Consider the following 24,724-nt stretch of genomic DNA (forward strand, 5'->3'; position numbering starts at 1 on the left):
ATATCCACCTGCTGAGTGGAAAGGATTTCCAATTTAAACCTTTAAACCCCAGAATGCTAGTGATTTCATTGAGCAGTAAAGCTAAGGCATGTCATAACAAGCGTGAAACAAATCTGGGGAGAGGATTTTCTGCACACCTCATCCAGCACTGCCTACGTGAATTGTAGTCATGCTGTTGGCTAGAACAAAGATGTAACCTGAAAGAATTTGTGGAGGCCAGCAGCTTGAGCAGATTACCTAAACTAGGCTGTTAAAAACACTAAAAAGAGAGTTAATGATGAAGTCCTAAGACAAAAGGAAATACATATTTCAGCATGAGATTCTTAACAGCAAATTACCCCAGAACATTTAACAGCCCCATAATTAGGATGCAACTTTAGCACATCTGACACCTGGACAGAAGCCCTAGCTTCTAAGCAAAGCAAACAGTAAATTTAAGGATGCATCACACCTCCCAGGAGAGTGCCCTAAATAAATAAAAGTGAATAAACTTTCTCTTACATTTCTGTGAGGCCGTCTGGTAGACAGTCCGAGAATGCTTACACATAGGCATGAGCACACCTAGTCTGAGACTGGAATGCATCTTTTGGGTTAAACTTAGTTCCCAGGAGCTTTGGTGTGTACAGAGACAGTCAAGAACTGAGCAAAGGATCCGAGTAACTCACTGATGAGTTATTACTTAGTTACCTGAAGTGGTAGTTGGGCATCTAAGTTGCCTTTGTGGTTTCAGCCTCTAGTGCATTATGGCATGCGTGCCTAACCATCAGACAAAACCATGCACCTCATTTCCTTGTGAATGCTTTTAAATCATGACCTTTTCCAAATCTTTCCATGGAAATACTGAAGTCACCATTTCATACAGAGCTGAGGAACGTGAGAGGCTGCCAGTTTACATGTTTCATTTGAAAGGGCAGAGAAAACCAGAACCACAGGAGACTCTCAGAAAGTGTACAATACCCACAAGTACGCTGCTTTTTAAGAGAAACCAAAAGGTTTTAATAGAAAACTAGTGGATGAAGAGGGAAACTTCACATGTAATGTTGTTGGCTTTTACTGAGCCTTCCAGAGTTTCATTTGGAATAAGTAATAAAAACTGGCTTATCTTTGGGAACAATGTCATATGGATTGCAAAACCACTGATGTACAGTAAAGCCAAGTTGCTGGGTTTTTTTCCCCCATAGCAAGTTTAGCATCAGCAGGCTTTATTTCTTCTTTCTCCTCAACCAACATCTTTATTAATGGTCTGCAAGAGTAAGCCACAGTGCATTAATGATATTTGCAAAGAATGTCATTTAAATAAGAGCTGAAAGCACTATTCAGAACAAAGAAATAACATAAAAATATATAGGGAATTTAGAAACCTGTGCTGAAAATAATGAAATCCATGTGTTTCTTTGGAGGAAGAGGGTAACAAGCTAAAGATAAATAATTTAAACACAAATGTCCAGTAGATGGGAGGAAATATAGGAAGTGAGAGATGTTCCTAGGTGAGAAGGTGTGGGCAACTAGGACTACTGCCAAAAGAAATTTTTGCAAGTCATTAGCGAATATGCTAATGTGAGGCACCAAACCAATGCCATCTAGTCAGAGTACTCTGTTAAGTTCTGGGCAGGTTATTAATAAAAGGTGGCTTATGAATTGCATTCAGAGACAAGGAACAAAAGTGGCCAGAGGACAGAAGGAGTGGTGTATAAAGGAAAAAACCTCAGAAGACTTGCCCATATGGTGCTTACTGCACTAACATGGTCCAGCTATCTCCCAGATCAGCTGTGTAGGGAGGTTTGGGCAAGCACCTATAAACAGAACAGGAAACGGCCTGTGTGACATGTTCTGGTATATGAGGGACAAAGAAGGTGTGGGCAGGGCTATCTCTGATGTCTCCTGTACATTGTCCTCAACCAAGAACACATCTGGCACAGCATCGTATTTCTGCCATTGGCCAAACCCAGACATTCAGCGGAAAGTGAAGGAAATCTTGTGGTTTGAAGACTGTCAAAAGAGCAGCAAGAGAGGGGCTGCTACACAAAAGAAAACAATCCAGGAGCCAGGGGTGGCAACTTTACTGGTAGGAGCAGTGTCCTCACCAGCAGGAGTCAGTACCGCAGTCACCAAAGAAGGCAAGTGGACTGGCTCCAGTGACAGTCACCATGTCCTACAGACAGTCCAGTGCAGAAGTACAAAGTGATGAGTTAAGTCTGAGGTCAGTCCAGGAAGTCCAGTCAACAAGTGACTACAGAAATACAGAGAGGGGGGGTACAGGCATGCCTGTGACATAGCTCAGGCAACGATTTGGGAGCCAAGGCTCCTGGGCCCATCGGTGGAGGCCCCAGGTGAGGAGGGTCAGGGCATCTAAGACCTGTTGGTACCCTCAGAACTCTTAAAAGAACTATAGAAAAAGTTTTAAAGGAAATCCCTTCTCAACCATAGTGGTACTTAGTGATGAACTTGGTAATGGTTAGTTATTGCAGTTACTTTGTCATTTTAATCTTAGATGTTTACAGTGAAGACACTTCTGAGCTAGTCACCCCAAGTCTTTTTCTGTAGTTGCCAAGTGAATATGCACTTTAAAGGAGCCAAATAGCTCATGATAATGGTTAAGTCGGTCAGAAGCATTATACCCTACAAGTACCTGTTTCTCTCCATTGATTGTAAGAAGCTGGTGGTAACTATCTCAGATTAAGATGTCTAAAGCTGAATGAATTGAATCCCATGCATGAGACTCATCTGAGAGTTTTTATAACACCCAGATATGTCCTGGCATCTTGGTTGTGATTTTTGTAATAATGGGTCCTAATAAAACTGTTACCCTAGGTCCAGTTATGTGAGTGCAGATGTCTGGCAGGTTGGAACTAGGGAGTCTTAGGTACGTACTGAGGGATTCTTTCATGAAATTATGTTTCATGGAAGCGTAGGATCATATAATGATGGTGATCATAATAAATGATATATGATCATTTGATATCATTAATGATATATGATCATATGATACATGGTCATATAATGATCATAAAAATATGCACCAAGAAATATGGGTGAACGCAATTATAACCATTGCACAATCAAATATGCATTTATTTTAAATAATGTTTTAATGACTATAATAATTTTAATCATTCAGCTTTTTGTGGGGGGAATAAATAATAATAATTGACAGACTTCTTTTTGCTAGGTTCTCGAAAGCTATAACAATTGTTTGTTTTAAACAGCCACAGCCTGTACGAAATGTAATTACATTTATCTTTAATTTGCATTGAGGAGGAAATGCACTTAGCTTGGCTCCTGCCTTTACAGGGAATAGCATTACTGTGGCAATTGTTTAAATTGCTTACATTTCTGGAAAAGGACTTTTTTTTCAATTATACATTAAAAAAGGATGAAAAAAGCTCCTCTGAAACTGTGTCAAATACTTCGTTTCTAAAGAATGTTGATCTGGATTTTCCAAATGAAACAGACAATGTTCAAGAAGTACCCATTTTACAGTTGCCTGTGTTTCTTAATAAAAACACTGAAATCAGGCAGGTTGGTGCTTTTGAGCGGCTGTTTGAGAAATATAGGTTTAAAATTGATCCTGAGTCTTAATTCTAGTGATTTTGCAGCTGAGATTGGCTGCCGAGGTGATGCACTCCAGCTTCATGCCGTGTGGCCCCAGCTATCGGATGCCTTCCATACCATACCAATAGACAATCTTCTCATCTTGCATCCTTCGGTGCTTTAGACTGATGCATAGCAGAGGTGTGATGATACCTTTGTCAGTAGAACAGAGAGATCTGAAACAGGCATGAATTTGGTAATAATGGAACACGTGCAGGGGGAAGCTCTTTTTATTGCTTATGTCTTGAGAAGACGGGGATCTGAGGATGAGTGAACTTTAAAACAAAACAAAACCCCGTAATGTAATTTCTCAACAGAGAAATTACAAATTACAAATCTCAACAAATTACTTGTTCCAGTTGGGAAATATGTTGCAGTTCACTGCAAAGTGAAATGCCAGCTAGGTTGATATTTCAGTTTGCAGTGAATGTATTTCCATTAACTACAGGTAGGTTAGGTGTAAGGATCAAAGTGACCAAAATCCTTCATCTTGAAGACTGAAGTGACTGACTAGATGCAGTGACACTGCATACTCTGAGTTTTGTTCTGTTTTTCTCTTGGCCACATCTTTAGACTCCAGATCCCATGAAGGGAAAAAGACGGAATAGAATGGAATAGTGATGGCCTTAGATTTGCTCACTAGCTCCTTTTTGTTGGAGTCCACTGTTATGGGACTCCAAACAAAATGAAGTGGGTGTCAGGTTCCTGCCCAAAGATAATTACTAATTAATTTGTACACAAACTGAGAGAAAACTTGCTGAAGGAAATGTAAGCATATTTTTTCAGTTAAGGGCTCAGTGTGAAGAAGAATTTCATAAAGGAAAAGCCGGGCTTGTTTGATTTCCCACCACCACCACTTTCATAGCCAGCACATTTAAGTAAGATTACATATTAGCAACTGTGAGCACAAAATATCCATTTGGTTTTTGTGTTTAATATCTGTATAGCAACTCAGTGTAATTTGAAAGGAAGTACACATTTATTCCTAAGAGAGGTGGTGACTCATTTGTGGTTAATACTACCTGGAGTTTTTCTTCAGATTACCTACCAGTTGAACACAGTTCATATCACAGTAAATCTTACAAACTGGACATCAGCACTGGTTTGAAACTATAGCACCCAGATGCAGATACGCCAAGATTCATGAGTCCCTGTTTGCTTTCAAGTCCACCAGCAGCTTAGCTCTTGAAGAAGTTCAGGTTTCCTTGGAGCCCAGGTTCTTCTTGTTAACATGATGCCACGGCTTCTGGGGGTGCTTAGAGGTATCATTCAAGCAGCTGAAACTGTGAGACTGATAGTTACCTGAGTCTGAAGCCCAAGGGCTGACCCTTATCTGGGCATTTCCCCTACCTTTCTTGCCACTGTGACCTGCCTGTTAGAAACAAAACTGACTTAGACCCAGCAGGACAGCCCTAAAGTAGGGGAGACCGTGAGGTGCTACTGCAAAACAGTCGAGAATGTGGTGACAGGAGCCCTGCTCTGGGATATGGAGTCAAACCTTGTACTGTATTGGGCAGTGTAGAAACAGGAACAAAATTGTCATCGGCCGAGTAAGTGTTTTAGCCTCTGGGCTAGTGGCTAGCCAGGTGACCCTCAGCTTCTGCAAACTGGAAGCAGGCCTGAGAAGTTAGGGTGGTAAGTCAATGACATGACGGAAGCAGCCAGCGTTGTGTGACTGCTTCCATGGGCGAATGCCTCTAAAACCTCTCTCATTGAGCAGGGAAGCCAGTGCTGAGAGTGCTGTGTGGGGATCAGCGCCTGTCTTCCAGAGATGAAGCTGGGCAGTTCTCCACTCACATCATTGGTCCCTGAGCATTTTTACTTAAGCATCTGTCTCCCACACTCTGTTGTATATGGAGCTCTGGCACATGTTTTTGGGCTGTGAGTGCCACTGGGCAGCAGAGCCCATTAAAAAAAAAAAAAAGTAGTTCTCTCAAGACTTTGGGCTTAAACCCAGGGCTATTGTGAAATTACGCAGCTCTCTGCAATCACAATTTTACCCTCTGTTTTGTGGACAATTTTTTCTATTTTGCTGTGATGTGAAAATGCAAAACTGTTTTAATAATACTGAATTTTTATTCCATGTTTCCGTGGGTACTTTCAGAAAGAAGTAAGTACAATGTCGGTGATGTTGTGTTTGTCTGTGTGCATCTGGCATGCTTGATCATACTGTTAACAACACTTTCCTCACTTGAACTGTGTAATTGTTTGCCAGCTGGTGAAATGATCAAATTGAGCATTTCTCACTAGCCTGATATGACACACTCTTTGTAAGAACCGCATCAACAACATGCGTGTCATGCAGAGAAAGGGCAGAATGCTGTAGGCAAAGTCTTATTGTTAGAACAGCCGGAATATCTACTTGGTCTTATACAGAATTTGGTACAATGATTTGCTGTAACTGTGGGAGGCTTTCCTAACAGTCAGAGGTAGAAATTAAATGAGATGACTGTTGGTGCCACTCCTCCTGTCCCACTCTATTAAAATGGCTGTGTTTTTACCTAATCTTTGTTGGTTTTGGTTTTGGTTTTTTTTTTTGTTTTTTTTTGTTTGTTTGTTTGCGAAGAGAGGGTGAAATTCAGGCTACAAAGCAGTGCTCAGTAACAAGCACCAGTATAACTGAGTGCGGTTTGTTCACTGTTCCACATTGCAGCCTAGATCAAAGATCTCCAGCTGCGGGGTTACATAGTTCCCCTTGAAACGTTACACAGCTGGCAGCCACTGCAGATCAACTGATAAGGCTGTGTCTAGGTGGGTCATGGGCTGATTATGTGCTCGATGTCTCAGTGGGAGATCGTGCCCAGAGGTGGTAAGCGCGATGTGACTGATGTCCTGTTGGCTGGAGGGTGAAGGTGTATGTGATAAGAGTGAGATGGGACAAGACGGATAGGCGGTGGCTGGAGCAGAGTTGGTACCCATGGCTGCCACTGCTGTAGCCACACAAACGAGGTCTGAGATCCCCACCTGTACTGCATTAACCATAACCTGCTCTCTGAACTATCACAGAACTGACCAGTATTATTGCTGCTCAAATGTACTTGTCAGTTCCCTGGGCTCCCTTTGGTGGCTTCTGATCTTGGGAAATTCAAGTGTCTGGAAAACAGACTGTAGAAGTGAAGCGTAGTAGGGGGAGGTTGAGGCTGGAGGTTCTTCTTAAGAGGTGCAGTTTGTGCACTTAAGAGTTAAGATAAACCTGGAGATCCGATAGACATCACGGCTGACTGAAAATGTGGTTTGTGGGCACTTCTTTCTCTCAGTCGCTGTGGTGATTCCTGTCCTTCACTGTTTACTTGGGACTTATAAAATGATCACTTGCATGGCACTTTGTTCTGTGAAAACCGGTTTGCTTCTCTCAGGAAACAGCAGAAGGGGACAAAACCTCAGGAAAAATTGTCAGGATATTGCTTGGTGCAATGAAAATGATTTATGTTCTGACTGGAAGAGCAAGAATTGTAATTTAAGTATAAATTGAAGCATTCTGAGTAAATCAAGTTAAAGTTGTCTTAACTTTTTCTTTGGTCAAAATAATCATTTTCTTTATCATAAAGGAGAAATTCCTTTTAGTCTTGCTTTGAATACCTGTTATTCTCCATGTTGTTAATCATGGTCGCAGGCACACAGTGCCAGCAAACTGTAGAATGAATGTACAGGAGCCAAGCAAAAAGAAACTGAACACACTGTTTATCACGTAGAATATTTTTTCTCAGGTCTTAGACTCCAAACTTAAGCCTATTCCTGTAGAGGAGGGCATTCTAAAATACCAAAACTGAGCATAAGCTTCAAGTAGTTTTCTGGAAATGGATTGCATTTGAGGAAAGTGTTGGTCATATTCATCATCTGGGTTGGAGGGTTTGAAATAAAATATTTGTTTTAGATCCTTCTGACTGAGTATTGCTTTTAACAGTGACAGCTATAGTGACCTCAGTGATGACAGCTCTCCAGAAAAAGAGTTTCCTAATTCAGAAACAAGCTGAAATGACTGCATGAGATCACAGAAATGGATGATGCTATTGAGGTAAACAGAATCATTTTGATACTGCTTTATGATATTTATTTCTTCTAGACTTAAAACAGGAAACAAAGTTATCTTGATTCTCCCTTTTGTTTCAGATCCCATCTGAGAGCTTATGTTCTCTTCCTTGCCTGCAGCAGTTAATTGTTTTCCTCTTCTGCTGCTTAACCCTGCAATTGTGATATTAAAGTCTGCTAAGTCTTTTGGGTACAGCTTGTATGTAGGATGCTGTATGTAGGATGCTGTACAAAATCAAGTTTTGTTAGTGTTTGAAGATAAAATGAAAATACATTTAAAAATTTGTTTTCTTTTTTTTTTTTTTACTTCAGTTTGCAAGTTTGGATCACTTCGAGTACACTATGTTGACATGACTTTTTATTTTGCGTTAATACTCACCCATAATTGCATTTGATGCATTGATGCAAGGAAGACATCCCAAGATAAATACTTTGATTTAATCTGCAGAGTGACGGAGATACAAACAAGTTTTATAAGATTGTAGCTTTGTTTGCCATAGGCTTTGCCAAAGTGATGTTGGATTGGTTGTTTTTTCACCTGTAAACATGGTAGCCATAGATTTCCTTTCAGTTTGGAGGTTATATTTCCTGTGAGACATCTGATCTCTGCAGGATCTGGGTTTGAATCTTAGTCTTACTTTATTTTCCCTACACAGATTCATCAGAGTTGTGTCTGGTATGGTACTCTGATATATGTGTATATTCATGCTTTTCAGGATTTCTGAGCACTTCTGTAAGCAGGATACAGCTTTCCCCTGTGATTTTATTCCTCTCGCCTGGTGTAGTCACTAAGCAGCTGTGCCAAACAGACGATTAAGGCTGCATATGAATGATGCATTTCTGCCTGATGGTCTCCTGATTAAAATACTGGCATGAGATGCTAGAAATTGGAGTTTAGTCCTTAGCTGCAGCATGGGTTTCTTCTGTGATTTTTAATTTATTTCTTTTTCTCTCTCATGTACTACATGTTAAAGATGATAATACGTCCCCAAATCATGAGAGTGGAGAACAGAATGTTAAATGATTTCATGACCTAGTGCATGCAGATACAGTACTGATGCACGTCCTAGAGTGACCAAAAAATAGGTAGACAAAATGTTCCTTTTCAGTCTTGCCTGGATCCTTCCCACCTCCAAACATCACTATGGCTCTGTTTCTTGAGACCAACACATAGTACAGGACAGCCCCTTTAGCTTTGACCTTGCCTTCCTCGGTGGAATTTATGAATGGTAATTCTCTGTTTACTATTGCAGATGTGACTTTTTCAGTGCTTGCATGAATGTACTTTTGTGATGCTTTTAAGTAGTTTATCAGTAGTCAAGCTGTTTTTGTTTGAACGTGTCACTAGTGGATACCAATTGTATTCAACAGAATTACTCTAGAAAGGAGTAAATAACTAATTCCAGGTATAAAAGAAGGATAGAAGCATTGGCTCATTTATTTTTATCTCAGGGTTAATTCTACCCATTAATCAGAGCTGGATACACATGTAGACTATATTTAGCTTTGTGGTTTTGCTTTGTGCTGTTTGACCAAGACAAAATGCATCTACTTGTAGTATTTACCATAGGACTACTTTGAAGTCAGTCAATGGATTTGAGAGGAACTGACATAAGCATGAAATAAACTGAGTTACAGAAGAAATATTTTTAATCATTAATTTTTTTTCCATTTATTCTTCCTTCCCCTCCCTCTTTTTATGTTACAGAAAGTTGTGAACAGGACAATATTGAATAGAAGAAAGTAGAAGAGTAAGCTGCTTATGGTCCTCATAGTGTCTCCTCCTATACTGTTTTCAGTAATTCTCTTCACAGATGACAGTTTTACTGTCCTGTAGCAAAAACTGTTCTGTGTAAATGCTGTTTCTCTTTAAAAATGACAAAATGGTTCTGCACCTTAGCTGTTAATCATTATTGATCTTGTCCTATATTTCAGAATTATCTCAGGTGAATATGTATTAATTCACTAGTTCACAACTGTTCTTGATTTGAAGGAAGATTTGATTGTTTTCAGTTCGCCTTAGAACAGGAAGATAAAATGCATTAGTTCTTGTGAATGAGAGGAAATGCACTAAAAAATGTAAGGGAAACTTGTCTTATCCATGAGCAGTAGAGAACTGTTTCAGGTTTGTTTCCCTATTAAGCTTGTTGTGTATATATATTTTTTTACTTTTTTGCTGTTCAATATGCACAAATGAGAAATTGTTGTTGTATTTCAGCTCTTTGTGTTTTTAATAATTGGTGTTGGATATATGTCTTTTCACTTTGCTTTTATAAGTGATTTCACTTTAAAAAAGTTCATTTTCTCTATTTCTCCTGAAAGTCTGATAATACTGAACATAATTCTGACCTACAAAATCACAGAAGTGATATTAGAAGGCGGTTTTCTATTTGTGTTTTGTAAGAGAGAAAGTAAATACACTCGTATGTTAAAACATAATTTGAACACTTGTGTGAAAGTTGTAGAAGAACCAGTCACAAACCAGGAGCATTATCTGGGCTCCAGCCATGCAACACTCAGTTGATTTTGATAAATGAGTATAAAGGTGAATTAAAATTCACCCTTGTTTTCCCTTATCCAGTGACCACACCACGGTCATGGCACTCATTCCCCAATAGAATAGAATGACGTATTTTACTTTAGAAATCACAAGTTATTCCACTGCGTGACAATTGCAGGCAGCCCTGCAAAGCCAGGACTGCAGCCTGAATTGCTGAGACAGAAGGGGAAGGCGAGAGGTACTGTACCATGTTTAAGGCTGGATCCCATTAGCAATGTGGCATCATCAAACCTGTCACAGAAGCTGGGCCTGAGCTATGTAACTGACGGGCTCCGAATGCCTGGGGCACCCTTTCCTATAAAGAAAACTTCTAAATTTTGAGCTTTGTGTTTCCTTTTGGTTTGGGGCAAAGTGACTTTTTTAATTCATCAAAAGGTAAATATCTGTACAAAAATAAAAAACACCATGTCCCTTATTACAGCTTTGTAAAACAGTAAGTTTGAGAGCTTTGCATTGCGTTAGAAAATCTCAGGTTGTACAGCCAATTTATCTCCTCACTAAAAGAAGCTTTAATGGTAATGAAATATAAAATATATTCCTATGGCAGTATTTTTCTAAAGTGGTTTGCAAATGCGTGCCTTAGAAATAGCAGGTACTGACAGAATTGGTGTCCCTGTATGTCTTCCCCAATGAGAGAGACTGGCCACTGGTTTGTGAAAGGTGAAGCATTTCCTAAGATTGTCTGTAATGTGCAAATGTATTTTCAAATATATTAAATTGTGTTACTCAGAAGTGTTTAGCTACTGTGTTAAAGAATCATGGTGCCAATTGTGAACTGTGGTGTCAGGGAGGGAATTTTTCATTTAGTCATGTCCCAGTTGTATTGTCTGTGAGAAGCTGTGATTTATTCAAAAAACTGAGGGGACAAAAAGACATACAACCTGGAGTGAAGCTGGAAACGGCACCTTGATCTCCCAGAGCCCTTACCAATCCTCTTCCTGCTAACTGTGCTACACAAAGCAGTATCTTGGAGACAAACACATCACTGCCACAAGAGATCCATCTCCTATTTGAGCTGACAGAAGCAGCAGCATGCCATTTCCAAAATGGAAGAAGGCAAACGAGCCTTTTCCAGCCAAATCTTGGGCTGCACTATGAGTGTTGCCAGCAGGTTGAGGGAGGTGATCCTTCCCCTCTACTCAGTCCTGGTGAGGCCACACCTGGAGTGCTGTGTCCAGTTCTGGGCTGCCCAGTGCAAGAGAGACATGGACATAGTGGAGGGAGGCCAGCAAAGGGCCCCTAAGGTGGTTAAAAGACTGGGGCATCCCTCCTGTGAGGAAAGGCTGAGAGTGTACTGGTTTTAGCTGGGATAGAGTTAATTTTCTTCACAGTAGCTAGTATGGGGCTGTGTTTTGGATTTGTGCTGAAAACAGCGTTGATAACACAGGGATGTTGGATGTTTTAGCTGTTGCTGAGCAGTGCTTACACAGAGCCAAGGCCTTTTCTGCTTCTCCCCCCACCCCACCAGCGAGCAGGCTGGGGGGGCACAAGGAGCTGGGAGGGGACACAGCTGGGACAGCTGACCCCAACTGACCAAAGGGCTATTCCATACCATACGGCGTCATGCTCAGCATATACAGCTGGGGGAAGGAGGAAGGGGGGGACATTCGGAGTGATGGCGTTTGTCTTCCCAAGTAACCGTTACGCATGATGGAGCCCTGCTTTCCTGGAGATGGCTGAACACCTGCCTGCCAGAGCTGGGACTGTTCAGCCTAGAGAAGAGAAGGCTTGAGGGCGGAGGGGGGAAATCTCACCCATGTGTATAAATACCTGAAGGGAGGGTGGCAAAGAGGATGGAGCCAGGCTCTTCTTAGAGGTGCCCAGTGACAGGACCAGAGGCAATGGGCACAAACTGAAACAGGAGGCTCCATCTGAACATCAGGAAACACTTTTTCCACTGTGAGGGTGACCGTGCATGAGCACAGGTTGCCTGAGGAAGTTGTGGAGTCTCCATCCTTGCAGATACTCAAAAGCTGCCTGGATAATGGTCCTGGGCAACTGGCTGTAGGTGGCCCTGCTTGAGAGCAGGAGTGAACCAGATGGCCTGCAGACTTCCCTTCCAACCTCAACCATTCTGTGAAATGAAGCATAATTGTCACAAGCAACCTATAGCTAGGCTTCTCGCACTAAAGAGAGAGGAGCATGTGAAAAAGCCAAACCTTACATACACAGTCCAAAGTCTGAAGAAATAATTCCTAGGCACAGATAGAGGGCAAAGTTTGAAGGTTGACTCTCATCCTTCTAAAGCAAAATGTTTGTGAAGTGTGCTTTTGCATTCTTTCAGACCTCTTAGCCTGTTTGAGTAAGGACCTTCAGTGGAAATGGATTCATTTCCATTTTTATGTTTACACCTAATACAACAATCTAGCAGAAAGCAGTATTTTGTTAGTGCTGTGGCAGGACAAGAAAGGCAGCCTGCTAATACAGAAATACACACCAAATTTTAACAAAGTGAGATTGCTTATATGTTTTTCATTTGCATGTGAATAATGGAATTTGGATTCCTGTAAGGGATAACAATGAAATAAAGCAGTTTGCTTTGGTGTTTTCATTCCAAAATGGTGTGTGTAATGAAAGAGATACAGAAAGAAAGATATATTTACTCTGAGAGCATTGATCTGCATCTGTATGGTGTGTGATCATGTCTTGATAGACTTGGATCCATTCTTCCTCCTTGGGAAGCATGAACTGTTGAGCCGGTAACCTAATGTACTAAACTGTCTAGGTCAGTACCACTGGTTAAAACTCCTCTTTAGCATATACTTGGACCACAGCAAGATCTGAAATCTGTATTTTCCATCCTATGCTGGCTCGGTTGACTGTTGCTTAGGCTCAAGGGCTGTATTTGTAATAGTAAATTAGGGCAGGGACAGTAGTCTCTTTTGAGCCCAGCTGCAGTGGCTGAGATTGCTTCTGTACAGCTCAGCTTTCATGGATGTACTGGAGTGAGTCCAGTGAAGTACCATGGAGATGGAGCATCCATCATATGATGAGAGGCTGAGAGAGCTGGCGTTGTTTAGTCTGGAGAAGAGATGGCTGAGGGGGATCTTACCAATGTTTATAAATACCTGATGTGAGGGGAATCAAGAAGACAGAGCCAGACTCTTCTCAGTGGTGCCCAGTGACAGAAGAAGAGGCAATGGCAGGAACTGAAACCCAGGAAATTCTGCTTAAAGATAAGAGAGAGCTTTTTTATGGTGCAGGTTGTTGAACACTGGAACAGGTTGCCCAGAGAGGTGATGGAGTCTCCATCATTAGAGACGCTCAAAACCCAACTGGACACAGACCTGAACAACTTGCTGTAGCTGACCCTGCTCTGAGCCAGGGGTTGGACTGGACAATCTCCAGAGGTCCCTGCCAACCTCAACTATTCTGTGATTCTATGAAACTCACTTACCTCCAAAGAAGGGGGCCACATTCAGGCTGCCTGCTGGGAAAAGTCCCTAATGCATGCTGACTCTCAGAAGGGTGCCCAGGGGAGAGTGCTAGTTACCCTGGGACAAAGCTGTGCTGTATTTTGCCAGAGTGGGTGATCCTGTACCTGTTCCTGGGCATGTTCTGTGAGCCTGTATAGTTTACTAGCCTAGAGACAGCTAAACTGCTCTGTCTGGGACAACCTGACTGAAGATCTGTTGGGTGTGGGTGTTGGGGGCTGAGGATCTGTTGGGTGTTGGGAAGATGTTGAGTGTGTTGGAGGATGACACTGAAAATCTGTGCCTGCCTCATCCAGAAAGTGGTCCTGCGCTGATACGCCAGCTACGCTCAGGTTTTCCCTCACAGAAAGTTTGGTAGCTTGGTTGAGTTGGACCAGAGGCTGTGCTTATTTGTAAACAAGGGGAGCAGCATCCAAGTTTGGATGTGACTGTAGGGTAGGTGTTGCACTTAACTGATACTGCGGACAGAGCTGTGTCATACTGAATATCTCTAGTCAAGTATTGCATCTCAGCAGCATAGGTTCCTGTTTCACTGTAAGCTTTACACGTGAAGTCCTTTAGCATCTGCTCAACATACTTTAACATGTACTACCTTGATGCTGAGGTTTCTTTCCTAGTTCATTTAGCAGCTTGGCGAGATAACCTTCATGTGCTAATGTAATGCCTGCAGAGGTTGAATCTAATGGAGAGGCATATATCTAAGTTTTCTTGAGACACTGAGGAGGATTTGCTTGGCCAACCAGACTATTCCTCATTAGGGAGTACTTGTGGAAGGGTGGGCCAGATCCTGTGCTAGCTTGCTGTTTTTCTGAAGCCACTGAAGTGATGCCCTATTCACATCACACAAAGTGTGACTGTTGGTTACAGGGTGCTACCAAAGAGGGCTTACTGTCACCTGGGATTCATGGGACCCAGGCATGGTTCTCCTAAATTCCTCTGCAGGTGTCTAAGCCCTAGCTTGCACGGAAGACACTGAAGGTTCTGAGCAACAGCTTGAAATAGAGGCTGAGTTCTCTGCAAGAACCTGTGTAAGCAGGAATTGCAGCCCCAAGCTAAAGGAAGCTTTCAGGAAAGAAAAGGCAGATTGGCGATCACTGCAAGGGTGAGGGCTTGCTGCCCAAAAGGGTGTGGAGAAGGTTAAGGGAGGATAAAGTGTAAGAGCAACAAGTGAATTACCTACCTGAGCTAACTTCCTCATGGGAGCTATGTGACAGTTACCATAGCAATGCAAATGGAAGGTTCTCCCCAAACTCTGTGTGTGTCTTGATGACAGTAGGGAGTGTAATTACAGCATATAGGACTTCTGAGTCAGCTTGGCTACAGCTGGCAGTGAAGCCAGGTCAGCGTGGAAGTGAACAGGGGCTGTGGAAGCCTATGTGGGACTGGCTGAAGCTCATTTCCCCCAGCTTCACTGTTTGCATATGTGAGGTGACTAAAACTTGCTGAGAAAGGGAGTAAGGTGGATCAAGGAGGGAATCAGAATAACGTTGCCCTTGGGAGAGCACGTGGCCTCCTCCAGCATCCTGGGGAAACTCACTGCAACATGACAGGGAAGCAAGCAAACAATATAATCCTTTCTGTGCCTAGGGCTGAATAACACCTCATCCTTGCACACAAGCAGGGAGGCTCCTTCACTTGGGCATCTGCATGAGAGTCGTGATACATTTCTGTGCCTCAGCATTTTATCCCACATAGTGCTTAGTTTTTCCCTGCTAGCATAGTGAAGTGGTAGCTGTTAGCTCTCTGATAACTTCCAGACAAACTCTTCCTCTCACCAGTTCACCCTGTCCCCACTGTTGATGTGGTCAGTGCTTTGTTCAAGGATTTCACTCATTTTCCCAACTAGCAGCCTTCATATTTTTGATGGCAACGAACTTAGTGTCTCAGATATTTCTCCCTGTATCAGGTTCTCAGTACGGTCTAGATTTTTCAGGTATGCAACTGTATCTGAATTGTTAACTACTATGTGCTGACAGGGTGAAATGAATTAAGGACTCATCTAAAATAAGGATATGAAAAGAATCTACATATTTTCTACTATGTAGGAAGTTCATATTTGTGTAATTCCTCTAAAATGACTCAGAATATTTACATAAGCATGTATTAGATATCCAAAGAAAATGTCTATGTTGCCTCAGTTGGAAGTTCATTCTGAATAGCAATTCCAGAATTTTTTTTTTTTTAAACTGTGTATTTTTTAAAATGTGAATTAACTTTTCATGGAGTACAGAGGTAGACCAGTTCTGTTGTTCTTTATTAGTATACAAGTGAGTCATCTTCAGTACTGTCTGGTTCCTTGCTCCTTAAAATTCCTCATGGATTGCAGGATCTAACATCCTGGTCTGACCTAGCTGACCTGCTGCTAGACTAATGTCTGTTAAACTGTCTTTCATCTTGTAAAAACTGTGTACTTTAATCTTTACACTTTGATGGTTTGTTTGTATATGAAATATTTTCTCTCCTTGTAACATCCTAGTTCAGTTGAGGAAATTGGTTGCCTTATTGGACTCCTTGTAACATGCTCTCACAGATTTGGATCAGAGCCTAGAAAACCAGCTTTGCCTGAAGTGTAGACAACATTCTGTGTTTCAGGAGTGCTCTTGGAAAGGTAAGTCTATCTTTTTGACCTCTGTGGGCTGTCTGTTAATAATTTAAGAAACTTAACAGTTGGAAGCTGCTGGTGAAGTTAACAGTAGCATTGTTTGGATAACCTAAGAACTGACTCAAGTTTTGGATTAAAGCACAAGCCAAAACTCTATATATTTAAAGGAATAGTTATGATAGTCTGCTCTGAGCTTCTGCATAGCATAACCTCACCCAATAACAGCTTCAATAAACTCCTGATTTCACAGAGTCAGTCTGAGAAATAAAAATAGGACCTCAGGTGTATTTTAGTTTGAATATCACTTTTGCTACCTTTGGAATATACTCCTCATTGTCTCAGTCTAAGTTACGAATTTGGAGAAATAGTGCAGTTTTGAAGCAAACCCTCTCCATTTACTACATGTGATTGGTTCCCACAGCAGTTGTTGTGCACCAGGCCTCAGTTCCTTTTGGAGGAAATAAAACTGAAGATCCATTGCAAATGCTGGTGTGATTCAGTTCTGAACCCGCCTGGGGAAGCACACTGCCATGGGTGCCTCCAATGTGCATCTAACGAGTGCGTGCCAACAGAAGGCTCTCAAACCATCGAGTGTTCCCGTGACACCCAAGAATGGTTCCTATCCTATATGGGTGTTATGTTCACCTTCCTATTGGCCATTTTTTTGCTGAAAGCTTCCTCAAGCTTCCACACAGGCATCCTGCTCTGGGTTGCTGGGGCTGTATTCCCACGTGAGATCAGCAACCAGGCGGTACAGTGCTTGAGTCACCCTGGATGGCCTGATCTGGGTCCACTCTGAGCCTGCTAAGTGTTTTACTTGAGTGGTGGGACATTATGCAAAATGCAGCACCACAGTCCTTGTTTTAAAGTAGGTGAACCATGCTCATCTAAGCACCTACACAGTATCAGTTTAGCTGAAAGTCGATGCCTATATGTGAGCCACTCACCACAGGCTCCTTTTATAATCAGCAGAAAACCCAGGTGCTTTTCAGTCATCCTTAGCAGATCAGATGAATCACCCGTGGGTATTGCTTCCTTCTTGTCATGAACCTTAAAGAAGAGCCTGGCCCAAATGGCTCAGATATCTACGTTTGGTCAGATGATCCTGTTCCTGATGTGTAGGTGCTGAAGCAGGGATTAGTCACTACCATCAGCTCATCATTTCTAATCAGCTGGATTTAACTGGCTCCCTTGTTTTTGGGTGCTCAGATAAGCAGACTAACCCCTGGGTAGCCTAAGCTTCCCCAGAGTACAACATTCATCCTTCCCGTGAGCCTCAAACCATCTCCGTGTTAGTCAAGGCCTTGAATTTAGCAACTCTTTCTTGCCCAAGCCCAGCTGGGACCCTGTACCCATATCTCCCCGGTGTGGGTGCTCAGGTAAGCGTTCTCTGAGTGCCCTGGCTCCGTGCAAGATGCAGCAGCAGCATCTGCTGACATGCGTTACCATGTAGTGTGCCTCCCTCCCTTGCCGAATAATAATCCGCTTCCCAGAGCACTCCCCCGGGATGTAGGAGACGTGGCCAATTTCCTCCCGAGTTTCAGAGGCAGCCAGGCCCCCTCTCCTTTGGGTGCTGCCCACTCAGCAAGGTTAAAATCAATTCTCGGTGCCAACTGCTGTCGTCACAATGTTAGGGCAATCTGCAAAACCACCCCACCGGTCCTGCGTTGGAGAAACAGCAAGTATATGGTTCTGTAGGTGAGGCAAGAGGAGGTTCCTTGGGAGGGAGGGAGGCAGGGAGAGCACCTGAGCCCAGGTCTTTAGGCTGTGTATGTATTTTAAGTAATTACTGAACAAAAGACAGAAACAGTCGTTGGCAAAGGAGCCAGAGCACAGGACTCCTGTTTGCTAAACCAGTGCCGTAATAAACAGGTTAAAGAACCCCTCTTGCTTTCTCTTTTTGGCCAAATAAGTCTTGAACCCTGTTCTCTGGCGTGGCACCGATTCAGCAGGAAGAAGTGACAGCACCTCTTTTTTCTCTCTAATGGCTGGAACTTTCTGCATCACTGCTCTGTCCATCCAGTTATTATCCCTGCTGGTTCAGAAGAGCCTGTGCCAGCTTCTGCTTCTGCTAGTGCCAGCCTCAGGCTGGGGAATGCTTATTATCTTTTCCTCTGCTGGATGTGCTACTCATTCATCTGTCCTACACAGGATTTTAATTTAGTTTATTCCAAAAGGCATAGAAGGAAGCTTGTAAACATAAAAGAAAACTGTTCTCAGCATAGTTTCAATGCAAGCACTACCTGGAAGAGCTTGAACTCCTGTTGACATAACTGCCTAATAATACGCCTTGGTTGAGTCTCAAGGCTTGAGAAATTGAATAGGCATCCAAAATTTTGAACAGTCAAAACATTAATTTCTAAGGCTTGTGGCTGGCTAATGTACTTTCCATGTGTTTAGTCTTGGGAGCATAATGTGACATCTTTTACAAAGTTTGGTCAGTGTTAGTTTATAGTTGAGTATAAAGCAGGTTCCCAATTTAGAGTTATTTCTGTGTACGCTATCTTACTGCTAACATCATGATTATTGACAGGCTTGTGTATACAGACTTACAAGGATATGACTCTTGGGAGCATCTTTCAGTTTTACACAGGCTTTAAGAAAGAAAGGTTTTGACCAACAAACATTTCTCTCCAGCTACTTGAAGATACAAAGCTCTCCCAGCTACATGAAGTTAGATAGCAGCACAGTATTGTGAGCAGGAGAGAATCAGACCTCCTGAGGGGCATGAATTAGGAGATTTGCTACGTGCATAACTAAGTGAATTAGGGATGAGATCATACATGTAATGACCTGCTTTTTACTCAGGGTAACGCAGCTTGGAGTTCACTGGGGAGCAAAGACATGATTGTTAAATTGAGAAGCGTGTAGAAGAAGTCCTGGGATTGTTTTAGTGGAGGCTTTTGACAGAAGGCTTAGTAGGGCAGGTTAGAGTCATCAGGAAATTATTAGATTTATCTAGGAGAGTTTTCACAAGCTTTTGGGTTATCTGAAGGAGAGCTTGTGTACCTGAAATTTAGTTTGTTTTTCCCAACAATATAACTTGATCTAATAAAAATACTACTTCTCCCCACAAATCACGCCTCACTTTACCCTCGGTTCATCACTGCTGTGACAACAATCCTGTAACAATTTAGTAGTATTTTTCCGCTGTATTTCTTTCTCTCTACTCTAGGGTGGTTTGTGATGCTCTGTTACTTTGTTTTTATTCTTCAAAGAAGTAAACAGATTTTTGAGTAAGTTTTTAGGTATTTCAGTATAAAAAACATAAACAGATCTATCATCAGTTTCTCATTCATCTTTCTGTGACACTCCCTTAATAAGCTAAATATTTGCACTTTATATCCCTCTGGCAGTTGAAAATTATGGTTTTTCAGCCAGAAAATGATTTGACTTAAAATTGTCACAAAATAATCACTGAAGATGAATCCTTAATTCATGGATTGCTAAGTGTCTGCCAGTAAATGTTATCCATAATTATTTTCAACAGTATGGATGTTTTGGGTTGGGGACAACAACGTGAAGTGATTCTTTATACTGAAAGGCAAAGACATTTTTCACATCTGAAACTAAGAAATTTTGCCTGGTAATAAAACCAGACGTTTTTGATGTTGCTCAGGTTGGATTTTAAGAACTGCATGAGTGATGTGAAGTCCAACACTATGGGTGCTTTTCTTCATCCTGAGACTTGCTGTGCTCTTCTTTGCCTTTTGACTCACAGCAGAACAAAGGAGGACACCCTACGTAGTCTCCCAGGCTGCCTTTTATGATCATTAAAAATATCCCAATATTAGAGAAAGCATTCTTTGACTTTATGTTCTTCCCCATAGAGTTTTCAAATATTTGACTTAGAGGGTCTTTACTTCCCAAAAGATTGCATTGTAGCATAGCCTATTATGCCATCTTTTAATTATTTTATCTCATGTCATGCACTTCAGGTATCTCAGCTCTCACCATCACTGAATAAGTGAGATTCATGAGGAGGATTTTAAAGGAAGAAGCCTTTGTGGTTGGACAAATAAACATTGCTTCTGTCAATAAAAATTGCTTCTGGCAAAATATTCTTGCTGGGTTTTCTCATACCTCATTGCAGATTTTTGACCAGCTCCGTCTGAGGGGTTACTTATTTATATGTTGTTTCTAATTTCTCGTACCAAGGGGCTTTTAGCCATAATTCCCTCTAAAATGAGTTTGAAGTCCTCTTCGATGAATCAGCAACTGCACGTCTAGTATGCTTTGTTCCGTGTTTCTCAGATGGACCCCATCTCTTCTTAGTTTTATTACTTTGTAAAACTGCAACCTACAGTGAAGGAAATGATACCTTTTTGTCCATACTATCTGTGGAACTGGTAATTCATTCCCAATATTCCCAATATGCAGTTTCTGCAAGATCTTATTTAAAGGTAGCTTTAGTATCTCTGACCTGTATTGTAGTTTGTAGGATAGATATATGATCATATCTGGTTTAGGATCTGGAGAAGATGCCTTCTTGCTAGAGCCCAGAAGTGAGGATTGAGAGATGGGATTTTATTCCTCACAGCACGACCTTAGGTGAATGAATTTGTTAGTGCATGCCTCAGTTTACCCAGATGGATGTCCTTTGGAAAGCATTGTGGATGAAAAGTACTATGTAAGTATTTGGTGAGATGAAAAATTCATTTAAGAATGATTATGGTTTCATACATAATGACCTAAGCTGAGATATATTTTAGATAACAGCTTCAGAGTCAGCTATAGCTCTTCTGGATTCAAATGAGAATTTATAACTTCAAATACCAAATGAAATTCATTAATCTGTCTATGTAACTTACATTAATGTGCCCAAAGGCAACATTTGGCCCTCTCCTTTCAGCTAAGCTGAAAATGGTAGGGAAAATTTATGTTAGAGTGGCATTAAGAATTTAATTGCTTTAAAGCTAAATTACCACAAAGGATCATCTACTGATGGCCTACAATTAAAGATTTGTGCATTACGGTGAGTCTGAAAATAAAAGTCCAACTTTGGAGAATGACCTTTATTCCATCTGTTTAATAATACAGAATTGAAGCGCTACCACAGGATAACCATTTTACTTGCCTGAACGAATAGCTATTCAATAATGAGTTTGTTTATTAAGAATTCAATTCCAGAACATAATCCAGAATTTCCCCTCCTCTCAATGAAATGAAATTTCACTATTTTCTTCCTAGCTTTAATTTCTTCTACTAAAGAAAAAAAAATCTTATTACAAGTAACTTTTTAAAAATTACGTGTGCTAGCCATATTCTTTGTAGGGAAATTCCTTTTTAGGGGGAACCTGGAACTTTCTTGCTTTCACACAGTCTCACTGTCTTTACTACCAACAGTTTTTTCTTTGCCATTTATTTGTAGGAGACTCCAGTCTGAAAGTAAAATATATGCTGCTCCTCTTTTAGATGCTGTTTTCTTTAGTCATCTAGTGATGGGCAATATCATAATGACACAATTCTTCTGAATTTCCCTTTGATTTCAACTGCTGCCTGTAAGCTGTATATTTTGGCTTCAGATTACTTCCCACAGCCAAGGAGGCTAGAATCTCATTCTGGCTTAACTGAAATAAAAATGCCATGGAAACTGTGAAAGGGCATTTCCTAGATGTAAAATCCTCGCCTTGTTGAATCCAGCTACTCGATAAACCTACTCCACAGTTGCCTTGGTCTGCTTCTGGTGTAGTTGTCTTTAAATACAGTGTCTATACTCAGTGTCTTCCATATGCAACCAGTGGGGATTCTGCCGTGGTAAAGGTCCCGCTGTCCCCTCCATTTTAAGCTGAGAAAGCTGAGAACTGTCTGTCTCAGACCGGACATATTTCACATGTTAGGATCTGATGGTTGGCTACAGGTACTCCCTTGGACGTGGCTAAGCCTTTTAAGAGGGTGACCTGAAAAACAAGTCCTTATAAGCTAGTATGGCTTATTAGCACAATGCAGTGTTATCTAATCAGATATTTATATGGAAGAATAAAGCAAGAATAAAAGTTGCTTATACATAGTTCTTCTTGCAGTAAGTACCAGGGAAAGCAAAGGAGGAGCAGGAAAATATAACCTGGGAGGATACCTCACTGGTATATTTGCTTCTGCTGCTTAAGTAGATTACGTCTAATAAACATTGCAACAGCTGAGGTACTATTTTTATTAGTCCCAAGTGTTCTAGACAGCTGTGGAAGATGTGTATTTTGGAGCAAGGTGTGCCCTGTTTGGGCATTCTGGTTGCATCAGCCTGTGACTCCAGGCCAGAAGAGCTCCTGCTACGACTCGGCTTGGTAGCAGGGCAGGTCAGCCCAGCCTGCACTTAGCCAACGCACTTGCCCGGCTCCCTGGTGCATTTTGTCAGTAATAACTGCCTTTTACCTAGTTATTTCTAGCCTTTTTCCACAAAGTTTGGAGGAACTTAACATTTCTGACACCCCTGTTTCTTTGTTGCACCTGACTGAAAATTTCCCAAAAGTTATGAGAAGCTCACTGACAGACTGAGGAAGAGATGGGGGGAAAATGGTGCAGTCACAGATGTCTCTTTTTCTTATGAAAAAGGACAAAAATTATTATTATCATTGTGTTTTTTTAGCATCCCAAATCTCTTACGAGGATCACAGCCTTATGGCATGTTGATGTGGCAGAGCTCTTACCATAAAGAGTTTATAATCTGTTTTAACAAGATATACAACAGAGACAAGCAATTCCAAAGTGTTTAATATATCACTTTAGAAACAATTATGTTTTCAGAATTGGAGTCCAGAAGCTGCCTGCCGTCATGTATGCTCATAGTCATTTCCATTTAGTGCACATTTAAAAATTCAAATATTTAATTTGGTTATGTATAACGTATTTGGGCGAATGGGACATTAAAAAAAATCTGCAAGTGCTATGTCTACCCTATGTAAAACTATATCCCAAAGCCCAAATTACACTGTAATGTTACTTAACAATGCAATGAGCTGTAAAATAGACAGTTTTTATGCAGCTGAGCCCTCAAGCTTATTCTTACCTCTAAGGCACTGCTTTCTTGCTGTGGAAACAAAGAAGTGAATAATATACATTGATTTCTTCAGTGTTCATTATGCTACTATCATTTTTGACCAGGGAGGACAATGAGATAATCTAAATGATGTAGATAACTTGTTTTCTTCCCTAATAGGAAAGATAATGAATGGCTTTGTTTTGATGGCTTTATTGCCTGCAAGATAATGAAATATCCCAGCATGGATTTCATTAGACTTTCTCTAGTCTCACTATGATGCACTCATTAAGAGGCCAGATCTTTACATCCAGATATAAATGGAACCAGATATTTCAAAGAGTTTAGCACACTGTGAAAATACTGGGCACAGGTGTGACCAAAACAGTTGCTGGGTCTTCAGATCAAGGCTGGCTTTGGCCGTGAGAGAGACAGAAGCGCTAAAGCAGCTTACCGAAGTGAAATAGTTCATGGTGCCACCGGTATGAGGCTACGAGAGCTTTGGCATTTAAACTGCCTCATTATTTGCAGGGTTCAGGCTTAGAGAGTGTGTGCTGCTTAAATATCCAAATACTCACGCTGGTTTCGTGTGCTGGCTTCCAGGGGGTGGTGAAGCGCGCAGGGCTGTCTCCTCGCCAGCAAGCCGGTCCTATGGAGAGAGTCAGCAGCAAGACAGCTGCAAGGAAGGACTTCTTAAGGCGTCAACTGGGAAGCAGTTTAACAACCTGGGGTTCGAAAAGAGATGGTTGTAATGTCCTTCAAATGGTCAAATTGTCTGCATTCACATCCCAAGGATGAAAGGAGGAGGCGAGGACTGGAGGGAATAGAGAAATTTGAGCCCCCTGAGCTATTTTTCTGCTAAATCGTCATGTTCTTGTTATGAACAGCTGCATGTTTTATTTCTACAAGGATGACAATAAATGCATGTTGGAATGAAACCAGGAAGACACATTGTATGAAAACAAGAATATTATCTGTTTGATCCTTACATGAATAGAAATTTGGGGCTGGAAGTATGAGAGGTCACAGGGTAAGGTTATGCACCGACTTTAAAAATTTGGCAATTTGTTGTATTTCTCTTTTTTGGCAATTGTTTGTGGGGAAAAAAGCCCAACACAGTTCTGAGGTTTAATATATGCCTTTTGGATGCAAGTGAGCAGGAACCATAGAAGGCCACACAGATGTAAGTTGCAGCAACTAAAATGAAAAGAAATGAAAGCTGAGGAGAATTTGAGCACTGGGAGGTATCAAGGTAATGGGCTGCACCATAGCCAGCATTTTATTGTTTCTTTCTTTTCTTCTTGTCATCTCTGCAATAGGTAATTGCCAGCTCCTATCAGTGATTATTTTCTTGTATCAAAGTATTATAACAATGTCCCAAATAAAAAAATGGCAGCAATTCTCTAATGAATTAGTGCAGGGGAAGAAGAGTTATTAATACTTAAAACTTCTTGCTGTAGTCTCCTTAGGGAGGCCCATACAATCTCTAAAGCTGATGTGCCTGCCAAGGGAAGAGGATCACAGGTGCGACGCCT

General features: G+C 41.4%; 1 protein-coding gene across 8 annotated transcripts in view; it reads left to right on the forward strand.

Moving 5' to 3' along the window:
• The window catches only part of CTPS2 (CTP synthase 2), an 89,884-nt gene extending 65,472 nt beyond the window's left edge, over positions 1-24,412 (forward strand). For 5 of the 8 annotated variants that reach the window (XM_072849303.1, XM_072849311.1, XM_072849297.1 and 2 more), the window contains 2 exons: positions 7,496-7,606; positions 9,329-12,641. In XM_072849303.1, coding sequence (XP_072705404.1) covers positions 7,496-7,565 — 70 coding nt within the window. In that variant the 3' untranslated portion in view covers positions 7,566-7,606; positions 9,329-12,641. Of the gene's footprint in view, positions 1-7,495; positions 7,607-7,932; positions 8,057-9,328; positions 12,642-16,090; positions 16,223-23,792 lie in introns of those variants that run through there. The other 3 variants (XR_012040049.1, XM_072849319.1, XR_012040051.1) reach the window with 3 other exon arrangements.
• Positions 24,413-24,724: the final 312 nt, after the last annotated feature.

Source organism: Ciconia boyciana, chromosome 1 (assembly GCF_034638445.1).
Source record: "Ciconia boyciana chromosome 1, ASM3463844v1, whole genome shotgun sequence".
Lineage (NCBI taxonomy): Eukaryota > Metazoa > Chordata > Aves > Ciconiiformes > Ciconiidae > Ciconia > Ciconia boyciana.